This window comes from Saccopteryx leptura, chromosome 2 (genome assembly GCF_036850995.1).
Source record: "Saccopteryx leptura isolate mSacLep1 chromosome 2, mSacLep1_pri_phased_curated, whole genome shotgun sequence".
NCBI lineage: Eukaryota > Metazoa > Chordata > Mammalia > Chiroptera > Emballonuridae > Saccopteryx > Saccopteryx leptura.
Window position 1 is genome coordinate 265,542,865 of NC_089504.1, and position 16,330 is coordinate 265,559,194.

At 42.2% G+C, this 16,330-nt stretch overlaps 1 protein-coding gene across 2 annotated transcripts in view; it reads left to right on the forward strand.

The window, feature by feature from the left end:
* The first annotated feature begins 219 nt into the window (after positions 1–219).
* The window catches only part of LAMC2 (laminin subunit gamma 2), a 70,430-nt gene continuing 54,319 nt past the window's right edge, over positions 220–16,330 (forward strand). Inside the window, exons 1-3 of one of the 2 annotated variants that reach the window (XM_066361695.1) lie at positions 220–545; positions 10,009–10,311; positions 15,663–15,900. In XM_066361695.1, the coding sequence (XP_066217792.1) occupies positions 15,822–15,900 (79 nt within the window). In that variant the 5' untranslated portion in view covers positions 220–545; positions 10,009–10,311; positions 15,663–15,821. The remainder of the gene's footprint in view (positions 546–10,008; positions 10,312–15,662; positions 15,901–16,330) is intronic. The other variant, XM_066361696.1, reaches the window with a different exon arrangement.

Genomic DNA, 16,330 nt, shown 5'->3' on the forward strand with positions numbered 1-16,330 from the left:
AGAAAGAAACCAGGGAGGAGTGCAAGTACAGACAACTCTTTTGTTTTCCCTAAGGGAGACAACTCTAAAAGGGAACAGAAAAACTAGGGCAGAAGCGAACATGTAACATGGTCTCAGAGGAGTTGATCTTGTTTTTTAAGATGGGAAAAACTGAGAAGAGAAAGCAAAGCCAGTGATGCCAGAGAGGCGGTGAAGACTCTTGCTCCAGAGGGTGGAATGCTGTCATTAACAAGGGGAAAGGGGAGCCGTCCTGTTGGCCTTGGACGGGGCGTGTGACAGCGGGGAAGGTGAAAAGGACGGCAGGCTGTTGGATGTGGCAGTAAAAGTGTGTGGTTGAGGTTCTCTCCTGACGCTTCTGTTTTCTGAGTCTTGGGAAATAGGTCACAAGCAGAGAGTGACATGGGGGAGAAGACATGAGGTCGGAAGAAAAGGGGAAAGTGTGAAATAGTCTTCAAGGGAACTAGGATACTCAATGGACAAGGGAAATGGAGTCTGGCTGCTCGGAACCCCCTGAGGTTAATATGCATGGATTCAAAGTTATGATGGTAAGTTGTGTATGGGAGTCTAATGGGACTAGAAGGCATGATATGACCATGGCGTTTAAAATGAATGAGGAGGGCTGTGCTGGCGAGAGGGGGTTGGAGAAGTGCAAAGGTGGTAGGTTCAGTGGATTGCTGGTCCCAGCTGGGTTGGTATTATTAAGGTCTGGGCAGTAGAGAGACTTTCAAAGTTCGGAGTTGGTGATTAGAGATTGGGTGTTTGAAACTGAGGTTCTGGGAGGTTCTGGATGGTTCTGGAAGAGGCACTGTTACTTGGAATGGCAAAGTCTAAATGTGATCGCAGGAATGAGTAGCTGAGTGGGATGTGTTTTACCCAATTATTTATTTGGTTAAGCAGTCACATTTTTCTCATTCAATCCTGTGCCTGTTGGAGCCGCCTTAGTAAATTGTCCAAAAGTTTTATTTCTCAAATGAAGCCGAATGAAATCTTTGTTACCTGGTAGCCCAGAGGCCATAAATGACCCATCATGACTCACAGATGCCTTGGCTCTCGGCATCCTGTACACAGACATATGACTAGGACACTTGAGGAAACCCCTTGATGGAAAGGGATGGGTTTGAATCCCAAATGAATATTAGCATGTTTACATACCTGGGGTTGATGAAGTACACCTGAGTAATTTCTGTAAGGCCAGTGGTATAAGAAGGGATATTTGATATCTGCTCTAAGCAAATATCAGATTACTGTATTTCCCTTTGTGGGGAAATTTAAAACTGACCTTCTTTTAAATGTACCTCTCCGGGTAAAGAATTTGAAACCATTTACCCAGAAATTCTTCTTTTTTTAAAAAAATATATAGTGTGCTATTATATAATTTTTAATTAGATTTTATTTATTCATTTTTAGAGAGAGAGAAGGGGGGAGAGCAGGAAGCATCAACTCCCATATGTGCCTTGCCCAGGCAAGCCCAGGGTTTCAAACCCGCAGCCTCAGTCTTCCCGGTTGACGCTTTATCCACTGTGCCACCGCAGGTCAGGCTACCCAGAAATTCTTAATCGAACCCTTAATTAATTTGAGTGGATGGTTTTCAGCAATTGAGTTAACTGGGAAGAAATATATCTCAAGAATATAAACTCCTATTAATGATCTCACTGGAAAAAAAAGACAAAGAACTATCTAAAGTTTTTTTGTTTGTTTGTTTTTTAAGTTTTTTAAATTTTTGTATTTTTCTGAAGTGAGAAGTGGGGGAGGGGGGGAGGCAGTCAGACAGACTCCCGCATGCACCCGACTGAGATCCACCGGGCATGCCCACCAGGGGCCAATGTTCCGCCCATCCGGGGCATTGCTCCACTGCAACCAGAGCATTCTAGCACCTGAGATGGAGGCCATGGAGCCATCCTCAGCGCCCGGGCCAACCTTTTGCTCCAGTGGAGCTTTAGCTGCAGGAAGGATAGAGAGAGACAGAGAGGAAGGAGAGGGGAAAGGGTGGAGAAGCAGATGGGCGTTTCTCCTGTGTGCCCTGGCTGGGAATCGAACCCAGGACTTCCACATGCTGGGCTGACACTCCACCAATGGGCTAGGACCTATCCAAAGGTTTGAAGTGAGGTCAAAGGGTGGGCAAAATTTTGGCTTACACTGTCTTTATTAACTGTAGTGCTGAAAAGTAAATATAATGGTTAAGAATGAACAAGATCCAAATATTCCAGAAAGATGATAGTCATCACGCTTTAGACAATGTGGGGGACACAGAGAGGTCACCTTATTTGTTAAGTGAAGGCATGAATACCTTCGTCTGGAAAGTGAGGTGCCATGCTTTAGAAAAAAAAATTGTTAGCAGGGGTTTAATTAGTCAGAAACTATATTCAACCCCAATAACTTCTTTCTTAAACTTTCTATGTAATCAGGGATTGTCCATTTGCTGCATTTGTAGGAACTGAGGAGGCTCTGAACTTGCCAGAGTCATTCCTTTTAAAAATCTTTACTGCAGTTACACTGGGGCTGGTCAAGGGCTCTTTTCCTTCCGCTCCGTTTACTGCCCTGAGATAAGAGGGGAACAGGAAGGCCTGGCCTCAGGTGCTCGCTAGAGCATGGCGGAACAGGATAGGACAGGAATGCACACTGGGGAGCGGATGCTTCTCTTTACCGTGCAATGAGTAGGTTTCCAAAGAAATGTGTCAGAACCCCTGTGGAATGCTGCGACCAGACTGTGCCCCACCTGAGAGGGAGTGAAGGGGACCTGCTGAGCACATTAAAGGTCTCTCTGTCTTGGGGTAAACTTTGAAAAAATGAACAAACACTTGCTGACTTCTGGAAGCCACTGCTTTGGAAGCAAATTTTGTACTGCTCTAAGAGAAAAAGAAAAGTATCCTGATAGAATGAAGACAATGGTCACTGAAGTTTGATCTGACTAAACAGATGTAGACATCTTATAGGCAGATCCAACAATACTCTTCTGCCACCTTCTTTCAAATGAAAACCTCCAAACGCATACTTGTTAGTTTTACAGGAAGTCTTTCTAAGGAAAAGTCCAAGTGCCTGTTCAGCCACCTAGCCAGTTACTCTAATTGTCATTATTCTAAGACATGGGATTTATTCTCAAGTTGTGTGGTGATGATGTGTGCGTGTGATTTTTGAGAGCACGTCAATGCTAGAGCAATCTAAAGGTGTTTTAGGAGAGACATGGAAATAGCTTCCTTTTTGAGGAGGGGCAGGATTTTTGGCTACCAAGGGAACCTAACAGCCTAGAACACCGAGAGCACCTTTTCAGGACATGCTGAGGGAACCAGTTTAAACTTGCCAAAGGATTCTTTGCCACTTGGCTCACAGCTTTTCATTCATATTGGCTTTGACCATCCCACTCGTTTTATTTTTGATTCCTTATTCATATTCAGGCCTTTCCATATAGGGTTAACCAGGAATTGCAAATCCCAGAGCTGCTTGCTAACTAGAAGATTAAGTCAGGTTCTAGAAATCTTGTTTTTGTTATATTTCCCCCTTACCCAGATTAAAAACACTCCAAGTCTCCAAGTATTAATACTTAATTACAGAAAGTAGTGAGTGTTAAAGACATCAGTGTGGGGGAAGCAGGCTTTAGGCTATTTTTCAGTGGTGCTTGGTAAAAAATTACATAACTCATTCAAGCAGAGATTAGACTAGAAAAATTACTCAAGAAAAGGCCACTCTCCCATGCAGAATTCCAAATAATTTACATAGATACTCTACTCTTGAGGATGTAGAGGGTAACTCCCCGCTCTTAATTGTGGGCAGTGCATGGAGACTTCCTTCCAAAGAATCAGAGATGGAAAGAGGGAGAAAAGAGTAACTTCACAGTGGAGAATCCCAGCAAACACAACCTCAGCCAGGTGGTCACAGTCAACATCAACAATCATGCATTATGTTGATATCATGTACCTTTCACATGATGAAATGAAAATGGCACTTTATTTGTGGTCTTCCTCCCCAAACCTCACAACCCCAATCTAACGGTGATAAAAATATCAAACAAATATCACTGTCTACAAAACAGTGACCAGCACTCCTCATAACTGTCAAGGTCATCAAAAAACATGAACAGTCTAAGAAATTATCAGTCAGGAGGAGCCTAAAAAACAGGACAACTAAATAGTGTGGTAGCCTGGTTGCAATCCTAGAACAGGGAAGGGACATTAGGTAAAAACAAAACAAAACAAAAAACTAGGGATATCTGAATAAAATATGAATGTTAGTTAATAATAATGTACCAGTGTTGGTTCATTAATTATAACAAATATATCATTCTTATGTAAAGGGGAAAGTGAATGTGGGTATATATGAGAATTTTTCTGTATATCTATAGTTTTTTCTAAAAACTAAAATCTATTTTTTTAAAAAAAATGTACTTGATGCAGAAAGTCTGATCATGACTTGCTCAGTTCCGGGCAGTCAGGACCCTGTAGATACGGACCATGCAGGCAGTCAATTCTGTGAAGAGGGGTATGTTCCAAAGTTTTCACTCTTCCATTCTAGACCCTTTCCCCTCGTAAAAACAAGCCAATGCTTGCCTAGGATAATACGTTAAGTTTTAACAATTTATTATTATTTTTTTTACAGAGACAGAGAGTGAATCAGAGAGAGGGATAGACAGGGACAGACAGACAGGAACGGAGAGAGATGAGAAGCATCAATCATTAGTTTTTCATTGCGCGTTGCAACACCTTAGTTGTTCATTGATTGCTTTCTCATACATGCCTTGACCATGGGCCTTCAGCAGACCGGGTAACCCCTTGCTGGAGCCAGTGACCTTGGGTTCAAGCTGGTGGGCTTATGCTCAAACCAGATGAGCCCGCGCTCAAGTTGGCAACCTCGGGGTCTCGAACCTGGGTCCTCTGCATCCCAGTCCGATGCTCTATCCACTGCACCACTGCCTGGTCAGAATACATTAAGTTTTTAGCTCACTCATTGCCTTTCACCTTCCCAGCAGCCAACACTAAGAAGTAGGTGAGTGTTATTATATCATTATTTTATCCATGAGGAAAATCAGACCAAGAGAGTTTAAGGATCTGAGTTCCCTATCTGTAAAAGTGGGGCTGGAATAAAAACAGCCAGTCTGGGCCCCAGAGTTGGTGATCTTTTAACTTCTATCATTTATGTACTTTCCTCATCATTCACTCCCCTTACAGGCATTCAGGGGCTACTACTCTTTTTATCAGAAAATATATTCGGGCTATGAATGGACAGAGCTATTCTGACCCATGGTGTCAGCTGCACTGTGTGGACTCTACAGGGAAATAATGCAGGTAGGTGGATGAGTGCTGTGAGCAGGGGAAAGCACCCCTCTCTGAAGTCATGGCTGGTTTCTAATTACAACCTCGTTCCTGAGCCCACACTCAAATACCTGCAGGCACTTGGAATGACACTGAATCTCATCTCAGAGTCTATTCTAGCCCTAAACCTAAGTCATACCCATTTGATAACTTGGAAACAACCCAACCTTGGGGCATTTTCAAGTGGTTTCTATAATGAGCATAAGCAAACCCACAGGTGTGCCTAAATGAGGATTTGTGAAGCTGAGTAGACTTTCCCAACCCTATACTTCAGAGAGGTTGGCTCCCTTTTATTTACAAAATAAGATGAAATTGTATATACCAGTCCAAACGAAGAGCAGTAGGTTCTCTTTCATGTTTGCAGAAGATGTTCCGAGGCATTGAGAAAGCAATTGGAAACAGCAACTTCTCAAGCTGCCCTTTTCCAAAAATGATCAGAAAGTCCACAACTTACTAATGACCCTTAAAAAGGCTAATCAAAGAATAGACCCATTCAGTAACTTGATAAATATAAGAGACTAAAAAATTAAATATCCCATCATGACTTCCTGCTGGAAAAGTCAAAGCTCGTTTAGATCATTTGGAAGGAAGACGGCACCTCTGGAACATGCAGCAGCATGTTTCAAAAGTTCCCTGGGGTGTGGGATGATGACAAGTTTTTTCTTTTTTTTCCCCCATTTAGTTATCTGTTTTTCTAATGTTTCTACAGTGGACATGTATTGCGCCTGTCATAATAGAAATAAAGAAGAAAAGCTATGGAAAAAGGAAGGTCAGATGGCCGTTTTGGCAGGAAATTGCTTACCTAGAAAATCATGACGTAAATGTGAATAGGAGTGGTCCTTCCTGTGAATGACCAGTCATCGCAAAGCCCTGGTTTGCGGGAGATTTCTTCTATGACTGTAGCAGGTCTCTGGGGAATTCCAGGTAATACTGTGGGTGCGTTGAAGATCTGGAAGAAAAGTTGTGTAGTCTGGTTCCATGAAGTTAACAATAACTTGACAATTCAGAAAAAACAAAAAAGAACCATACAGCCAACATTGGAACACAGATCAATGTAAAGAATTGATATCAATGAATCTACGTATAATATAAAAGAGCTAAGTCAACGGATTTCAAAAACTCAGGCTTTCATTCTGAAGCTGGTGTGTTCATCTATTTTCAGCTCTCCTCAGGAGAAAACAAGACCAAAAAATCCACTGAGTTTGATGGGTGAGGGACTTGCATGGAACCCACTGAATCCAACTTTCTCTCGTTGAGTGGTGGTATCATGATATAAGGGACAGGACTCAGCTCCAAAGTGGGCCCATGTTGACCCAAACCAAGGATTGGCAAACTTTTTCTGTATAAGTCCAGATAATAACTATTTGAGGATCTCTGGGTCCTGTGGTCTGTGTTGGCATCTATTGAACTCTGCTGTCATAATACAAAGGTCGTTATGGGTAACATGCAACGTGTAGAGGAACAGTATGGCTGTATTCTCACAAAACTTTACAGAGGCAGCTGGTGGGCAGGATTAAGCTCACAGCCATATTTCCTGACCTCTGGCTTCAGCCAATCACAACTCTCCCAAACCTGTTGCAAGTGATTATGGTATTTAGGCTTAAACCAATCAGCATAAAGCATTTTCCTGGTGATAGCTACTGGTCCATAGACAGACATATGACTTAAATTGGCCTCATATTGAACAGAAGAAAGGTTTTTGTTTGAAGTTTGGGAGAGAGTGGTTTGATCTTGTCCTGCTTATGTGGATAAGGAAGCACATAACCCTGACTGTAACTGGCCAACAGACTAAAGCTGTGAGGGCAACCAGCCTCAGACAAAGTGTACTCTGGGTGATGGAAGAGAAAGACAAAATTTGCATCCTCAATAGTATCATTGGACCACAGGATAATCTAACCCTATTTCCACCCAACCTCTGGATTTTCAATTATGTGAGCCTATAAGTTTGCTTATTGTAAAAACCACTTTGAGTTGGGATTTCTATTACTAGCAGCTAAATGCGTCCTAGCTGATAGAAAACTTAAAAAGAAGTTTATGACTCTCAAAACTTATAGACGCTAAAGAGAGTTGACATCTGTTTCTATAAAAATAAAGTTCCTTTCCATCACTAAATATAAATGTGAATAGGATGGACTAACACTACAGTAGCGGTCTTAAATTTACTTAGATTGTAGTGTGTGGATCTTCCGGTGGCAGTGAAGGTTTAATCAAATGACCTTTAATTTATGAAATATCGAGATTGGAGGATACTTTCTTTGTGACGGGACCAAGAATATGGATGCCGAGAGGCACTGAGGATACGGACTTTCTCTCTTCGATCAGCACCCTTGGTCTTAAGCGTGGTCTCTTCCCTTCTTGATCTCCAAGCTCTTATCATGAAAAAGTACTTTTCAAACACACATCTAAAATGGAGAGGATGAAAACAATCTTAAACCTTAGGCCCTAATGAGAAGAGTTTATGAAAAAGTAATAAAACACTTGTAAAATGTAAAGAAAATATTTTTATAAGGATCATCTCATTTCAAAGTTTGATGTTTCTTAGACCATTCTTATATGTTATTCTTTTATATTCATTTTAGTCTCTCTTAGTTGTATAAATTTATAACTTTGGTGCCCTATGCAATTATTTTAATAAAATAAGAGAATTTGAGTTTTAGAATTGTTTTTCTTCTGAGCAGGCCAAATCTCACCTTTCCATATCTCAGTTTAAATATTAATAGGATGGAAGTGATTTCTAAGTTACCCCTGAAGAATGTTAGGAAAAGGGCTGTGAGCTGTGGCACATTGAGACATAAGAACCCTTTACAATCTGGTCCTTTTTTGTTAAGGCATTCATAGGAAAGCTTGGAAACATCCTTAAAAGAGCAACCGAAGTCATCACCAGGGCTGGCTATTCGATAAGTCTAAAAATGCAATTTTGTAGCCAGAAAAGCAAAGGGGTCTATAGATGATAAAGTATTGGGAAATACACTCTTGTTTAGCAAATCCTAAAGTACTAGAGCCAAAGACAATTAAGAGGTCCTTCGGCCCTGGCCGGTTGGCTCAGTGGTAGAGCGTCGTCCTGGTGTGCAGAAGTCCCGGGTTCGATTCCCGGCCAGGGCACATAGGAGAGGCGCCCATCTGCTTCTCCACCCCTCCCCCTCTCCTTTCTCTCTGTCTCTCTCTTCCCCTCCTGCAGCCGAGGCTCCATTGGAGCAAAAGATGGCCCGGGGCGCTGGGGATGGCTCCTTGGCCTCTGCTGGCTCTGGTCGCGACAGAGCGACGCCCCGGATGGGCAGAGCATCGCCGCCTGGTGGGTGTGCTGGGTGGATCCCGTTCAGGCGCATGCGGGAGTCTGTCTGACTGCCTCCCCGTTTCCAGCTTCAAAAAAATACAAAAAATAAAAAAATAAAAGAGGTCCTTCTAATAAAATAAAGGAAAATTGATGTTATATAGCAGATTTAAAATTTCTAGAAAATATAGATATTTAAAAAAGAGAGTTGGTTAACTTTACAGATGATAATTCCATAGTATGCTAATAAGTACATTTTAGGATGTTTAAAGTTAGTATCCTAGAGGCTACCCGCCCCCAAAACATCCGCTTGTGCTCCTGTGACATCCAGCCTAAGTCAGCGCAAGGGGACATGAGTCTGAGTTAGCATGGTTCAGTGTGTTCCCACCCTCCTGTCTCTGATTTGTCCAGAGGGAAAAAGCAACATTGCAGTTGACTGCTTAGACAAGATCTGGTTCTGAAAGCAAGTTCCTTACGTTAATTTCATTAATATAAATTAATTTATAAAGTTAATAATTCTTCAGAAAATTTCAACAAGACAGATTAGGATGTTGACAGTATTGGGACAGTCACCTCTAAGGCCCTGGAAGGTCTAAAGATTTAGAATTGCTCCTTTATTTCCTCCCAAACTTTCACGTATGTATGTGTACTGCCCTATATTACTTAAATTTTTTTTATTTTTCAATTACAGTTGACATACAATATTATATTAGTTTCCAGTGTATAACCTAATGATCAGTCATTTATAGACCTTATGAAATAATTACCCTGATAAATCTAGTACCCACCTGGCACTATAATCCTATAGACAACACTGACTATAGGATTAAAGTCTAAAAAGCAAGCCAGCCAAACAAAAGCCCACAATTTTTACTCAAAAGGACATTTTCTACCTAGTGCTCAAGTAAAATGTATCTCCCTCTGTGTGTAGAATTTTTAGCAGAGCTGTAATTCATTTTAAGTATACCTGAGGCACAGAGAATGTATTGAATTCCATATTAACAATTTTTCTGAAAAACCAAGTAGTCATATTCTGCTTTTGCTGAGATTTTCTAAGTGACTTCCAAGGGCTATATTAAAAGAAGACTTGAGAGAAGAAAACAGCAAAAGCATGAGCAGCTTTGATAAGGCAGTAGCACTAAATCTTGCTCTGCACTGCATTTGTGTACACTGAAAAGCAGAACATTGAAACAGCTGTCCCAACAATTCAGACCTAAACCATCTTTACTTAAAGCAGCTAGATAGGTGACAGATATGTGTCCTTTTGGTTTAAGTCGACTGAATCACTGCATTAATTCTAAATTTTAAGTAGACTGAGAAATTTTTAGGTTAGGGAGGAGTGTCTAGATTTTTCTGTGATTATCAGTAGCTCTTTGCATAATTGCAGTGGTCTAACAGTTCCACCTTTTGACCGAGGTCTAATCCAATCTGCAGGCTTCCTGAAAAAGAACCACCCAGGAATGTTTGGGGATTTCTGTGTAACCAGGCTCTAGAAAGCTGAAACCAGGGAGACGGATACTAGATTCAGGAGCTCTTTGAAACCACTCAGACTCTTTGCACTAGGCCAAAAATAATTTCCAGTTATCCCAAGGACTTCAAGAATTGAATCACTTAACCAAGTGCTCATACCTGCATTAAGATACTGGACCAAGAGAAAACCCCCGAGACTTGAGTGGATGATGTAAAAGGATGTTGCATAAGAATCTGGAGTCATTGTACACTGAAGAATGTCAACAGGTAATGTGGAAAGGAAAATGTATCCTACTACTAACCAAACCTTTATTGCAGGAGAGGAGTCACTGCAGAATATGGTATATAAAGACTAGGAATTTCATGTTTTATTTGATGTTCCAACTCATTTTTTTTTAAATGAGATAAGAGTGTGTTTATCCACTGGAAAGCTTAATTTTTTTAAAATTGTAATTCAATAATAATTCTAGAGAGAGGTATTGGCATGGATTTTGGAGGGAGCCTGAATAGCCTCAAAATGAGGATGACATCAGCACCTTCTTCCTAGGGCAGTGCTGAGCCACAAACTCTAAAACCCCTGGGTTTCCCAGCACTAAGCGGGGCATATCCAGAACATTCCATACAGCATTCCATAATCATCAAAAATTATCACTAGATGTTTAAGATATGTTCAAAATTTCCTCTCTAAAGGCGGAAGACTATATTCCAAATGCTATAGTGTTTTTCAGGCTTTATAACAAACGATTAAAGGTGGAAATGTCTAGATTGACTCCTTTCTTGCTTCTGAAAGGCAGGGCTGGGGAATGGCCACCTCTCCCTGCCAGCCTGTATCATCAGGTCTGCAGCCCTGGCCCCCGTCCATGAAACCCAAGGAAGAATTCTCACTGCTGTGGGCTCCTTTAAATCAGATGGCTTCTCATTCAAACCTGAATAACTCTGGTCCAATACTAGTGTGGCCATGGAACTATGGACAATGTTTAATCCACTAATGGACATTTCACACAGGCGTGGATGACAAAATTTCAGTCTATAGGAACACAACAGGTGGCACACCCTTAAACCTGCTGTAGTTCCCTCTCTCGGAATCTTTCACTCTCCCATTTTCCCCCCTGTCTATTTTGTCATTTTCTGAGCATGTGCCCTATTCTCTCTGGTCCTCTCCACTTGTTGTATTGGTAAACAAAGACTGGATTTTAATATCTCTGTCTCTGGTTAACTACACCCAAAGAGATACAAGTGAAGTTCTTTGTGCATGGCTGTGATTTGCCACCAATTTCTGACCTGGGTGTATTCCAGCCAACCACAGAAAAAGGGTCATCTCCCCTTAAAAAGCACAAGGCGTTATATGGAGCTCCACCCTCCTGAGAACAGCTGTGGGAACACCACATACGCATCTGCGCATCTGCGTAAAATGGAAGCTTGCCACTTGAGCCTGGGTGCGGGCTTCAGAGCACACTGCTGTCTGGAGTCCATCCAACCCCGGAGAACTTGCCCAGCAGATCCAGGAAACACTGGATTTCCATTTATGGACATTTTCCTTTACAATTAAGAATGAGGGGAATTGTGTTGTTGTTTTTTCCTCCTGATTGCTTAATTTTACATTAAAAAATTTTTTTTTGCAAAAGCTGATGTCATTAGCACTATCTCAGAAGATTAAGAACAGGGAATTGGGTCGATTGCTGGCATGTGGGACGGCCAGTGCTTCAGTTTTTTATCATAAGCGAATTTCAAAGCAGGTGACATGCCAGACATTCCTTCTGAAAGTGAACTAAGGTAATGATAGAAGTCAAGGCAAAAATCAGCATGTCTCTTGCAATTCTATTTGGAAGGCTGGGGTGCAGAGATGACAATTCTGTGAGGTGGTTTACACAGCGTTGTAAAAAGGAAAGTCCCCCGGGGGGGTGACTGAGCTGCAAATAAAACAATGGACAGAGGGGACTTCCAGGGCTTCAACCTTCCCACCCTGTTCTGCCCCACCCCATGGAAATGCTCCAGGACCTTTCCGGCTCCCGTGATTGGAGCATTCTGCATAGAACATTGTCCCCACTGATGCCCAGGCTTACACTCTAGATCGGGGTAGTCAGCCTTTTTATACCTACCGCCCACTTTTGTATCTCTGTTAGTAGTAAAATTTTCTAACTGCCCATCAGTTCCACAGTAATGGTGATTTATAAAGTAGGGAAGTAATTTTACTTTATAAAATTTATAAAGCAGAGTTACAGCAAGTTAAAGCATATGATATTAATTACTTACCAAGTACTTTATGTCGGATTTTCACTGTTTGGCAGAATAAATCTTTATAAAACAACTTACTATAGTTAAACCTATCATTTTATTTGTACTTTGGTTGCTCTGCTACCGCCCACCATGAAAGCTGGAACGCCCACTAGTGGGCGGTAGGGACCAGGTTGACTACCACTGCTCTAGATGAATGTGACAAGTTGGGGGAAGATACAAGAAAAATTCAAGTGCTGACTTCCTAGAACAAAATTTGAAATTCATGCTCCTAAGGAAACATTTCAGAAAAGCATCTCTTCAATTCTGTACTTTGCCCAAATGGACAGGTTTCCAGAAGAGGGGTCCCCCTGCAATCCTTGGGTGGTATTTCTGCCCAAAGCTCCCAATAGCTCATCAGCAAGATTCAGGGTTGGACTCTGAGCTGTGCTGTGCCTGTCACAACTTATGCAGACAGTGTTTCTGGTTCTGGGTTTGAGTTTGCACAACTGAATCAATGTATCATCTCAATTACCAAGTAGATTTTTTTTAGCTTTTTCTCTTATTTTTTATACCAGCTTCATTGAGGTATAATTTCTATACACATTTACCTATTTTAAGTGGACTATTTGGTCACTTTTGACCACTCTCATATTTCAGAATATTTCATTCATCCTCCCAAATTATCCTTGTGCCCCATTGCAATCAGTCCCCTATCTGTGGTCACTGATGATTTGGTATCTTTCCTTGTAGTTTTACATCTAGAATTTCATGTAAATAAAATCGTATAGAATCTGATTTTTTGTGTGTCTGGCTTCTTTCACTTAGCACAATGCTTTCAGATTCATCTATGTCCTGTATGTATCAGTAGTTCATACACATAATATAAAATTTACCATCCTAACCATTTCTACATGTTATCAAATTGACTTTTGTCTGGATTTGAAAATAAAAATTTATGTGGGTCGTTTGGAAAAGCAAATCAATTTTTGTTGTCTTTTTGAAAAGCATATGATCGTAAGAATATATTTAAGTGCAATTGGCTTTTACAGCTTTCCTGAAATAGAAGATCCCGCCCCCTAGAGTTAAAATGAAGTTATAAATACACACATATTTTTAGACATTTGTCAGGCAAATCTGAATGTGAAGGAAATTTCTAGATATGTAGCAAAAATACAAATTAATTAACAACTTCCAGGAAAATGTTGGTAGCTAGGGCATAAATCTAGGCTAGACCAAGAGTTACAGAGAAGTTTAAAATTATAATTGAGTAATCAATTATTAGAAAGATGAAAGCAAAAAAACCCTTCCACTTTTTTCATATGACATTTGTTAGTAATTGTAACAAGGAAAAACTGATGGAGCTTATTGATAATAAAAGCCACAATAGTAAAAATATTATAGCTTACTTACATAGTACATGGTTTATGCCTGGTGCTGCTCTGAGCACTAAATTGGTCATTAACTCATCTAATTTTCCCAGCAACTTTTCTAGGTGAGTGTTCTCTTATTACCCCTATTTTACAGATGAAAAAACTGAGGCTCAGAGCAAACTAAGTAACCTGCCTCGAAGAGAGCTGAAGCCAGCATCTGGCCCTACGGTCCTGCTCTAGAGCCTTGACTTGGCCACTGGAGTACTCTTAACCCCAGCAGTGCCTGGAGAAAATATTCACATTGGCATAGGGAGATTGATACTGTCCTTGCACAAGGGTAGGAGATCAAGCGAGAGCAGAGGTTGCAAGCCAGAGCCGGACAGGGTGTTCAGATGTAGGAAGAGACCCAGAATAAGGCAGTGGGAAGAGGTCGGAACTGAGAAACACTGGAGCATACTCTTCACATAAACAAGGTGGCTGGTTGGCCTGGTGCCCCAGGGCCTGCTGCCCATTTTCTAGCCTGGGTCTGGGTGACCTCTGGGGGTTCTTTCAGAGCTAACATGTTAGGAAAATCAGAAATCTTTGTTCAGAGTCCATTGTGACTTGGCTTTATTGATGTGGGCCAATAGTCCACAATCTGCTTGGATTGTAAGTAATAGATGTTGACAAGGAACCATTGACTACATATTGAATTCATTCAATATTGAGAATTTGTCTTTTTTTTTCTTTTTATGGTGCTTTGTAATCTGATCTAACAAAGAGTTTTTGGACTCTGGAACTAGACTGCCTGGTTTGGAGTCTTGGCTTTGCCACTTACTAACAGTGTAACTTTGAGCATGTTACCTCATCTTTCCAAGCCTCTGTTTTATCATCTGTGAGAAGGGGAAATTAATAGTACACCCATATCATCGTGTTGCTTTGAAGACTAAAGCGTTATTATGTACAAAGGATTTACAACAGTGGTGACAAAGAGTGGTGACAAATAGTAAGTATTATGTGTTAGCTATTATCATTATCCAAAAACGATGATAGATGGTAATATCTGTCCCACCTTCTGAGATATAATAAACAATAGTAACCTGTACTAACATGAAATTTACCTTCAAGATTTATTTTGCAGGGCTCTGTCCCTTGATCCTGCTGGACGGTGGGACACTGCACAATACTGATGGGTAGAAATACAAGGAGCAGAGGACGCAGGAACACGAAAGGGTCAATGTTGGCTATACCAAGATTTTCAGTTTTCTAGATGTCACTCATTCAGCTAGCAGAGTGGGCATGGATAATACAGTTGGTCTCAACCAACATTTTCTAATGGGTCCATAGAGAATGGCAACAGAAACATGATCTAAGATGTAAAAGGAGTAATAAATCCGGATCCTCTTTCTTATTCAATTCAACAGAACATTTATTTTGCACCAACTGTGCGCTAGACGCTGCACCAGGTGTTAGGGATACAGAGTGATTAGCTAGGTTTCACAGGGAGGCCCACCTGTCCACAGTAGACTTGATGAGTTGCTATCCCACGTGATTGGGAAGTTATGGGGACCTGGGAGAGGAACCGTGGATCCTGTCAGTGCTGGAGGGAAAGAATGAAGTTTCAGCCAGAGTGGGCATGCTGGTTGCCCCGGCGGAAGGGAAGAGAGGACCCTATTATAACTCGCCGACGGGCCTGTTCTCCTTGATTCCTATTTAGATCACAGCTGATCAGGGCCGCCGATTTATTTCTGAGCGTGCGCACTTGAGACTGGACCTCCCAGTTTGAGGAAGGGACGGGTTGCTCCCTACCTCGGTACCCCTGGACCACCCCAGGAGAGGGGGAGGGCCCTGGCACATTCCTCCAGGAGGATCCCCGGGCCGCAGCCTCCGCGCCACGCCCTCGGCCCGGCCAGGTGTGCACGAGGGGGGAGCCCGCGGCTGGGCTGAGCCCTTTTACAGCTCCGTGTGCGCTGTTTGTCTGCCTCCCGAGGGCTGGGTCCTCCTTATTCACAGGTGAGTCACACCCTGAAACGCAGGCTCTCTTCCTGTCAGGACTGAGTCAGGTAGAAGAGTCGATAAAACCACCTGATCGAGGGAAAGGAAGGCACAGCGGAGCGAGGAGTGAGAGCCAGCGGCCGCCAGACTCCCGCAGCGACCCCTGCAGCGACCCCTGCAGCGGCGGACGGCGCGCCGGCCCGGCCCGGCTCGGCCATGCCTACTATCTGGGTCAGCTGCTGCCTCTGCTTGTCGCTGCTCCTGCCTGCCGCCCAGGCCACCTCCAGGAGGGAAGGTGAGTCGGCGGCCCCGAGGAAACATCGCAGCCCTGGGCTGTGAACGGGCCTTTCTGTGCAGACCTGATGGCTGAACGCACCTCCGAGGATGCCCACTTTGACCAGAACCTCTTCAGAGCTTCTTCCTCCCACCCTAGCCCAGATCTGGGGCTTTTCCAGAGATGGGGCTCTAATATTACCATAATATTACCATATAAAGCTGTCTGACTTAAAAGTTGGGAAGCTAATAGGTGTACCAAACCGAGTTTTTCTTACTTTAACCATGTTCCTTGATTGCTTTTTTGATCAAGGGGCCCCTGTGCGATCAGTACTATGTTAGTGTATAAATGCTTTTCCCGTTGAGTGTTTTTTATTGATGGGATTTCGGTGGGAATATTTTCTGTGACTGTGAACACCACAAAGATTGAAAACGAACCTCTTCAATAATCC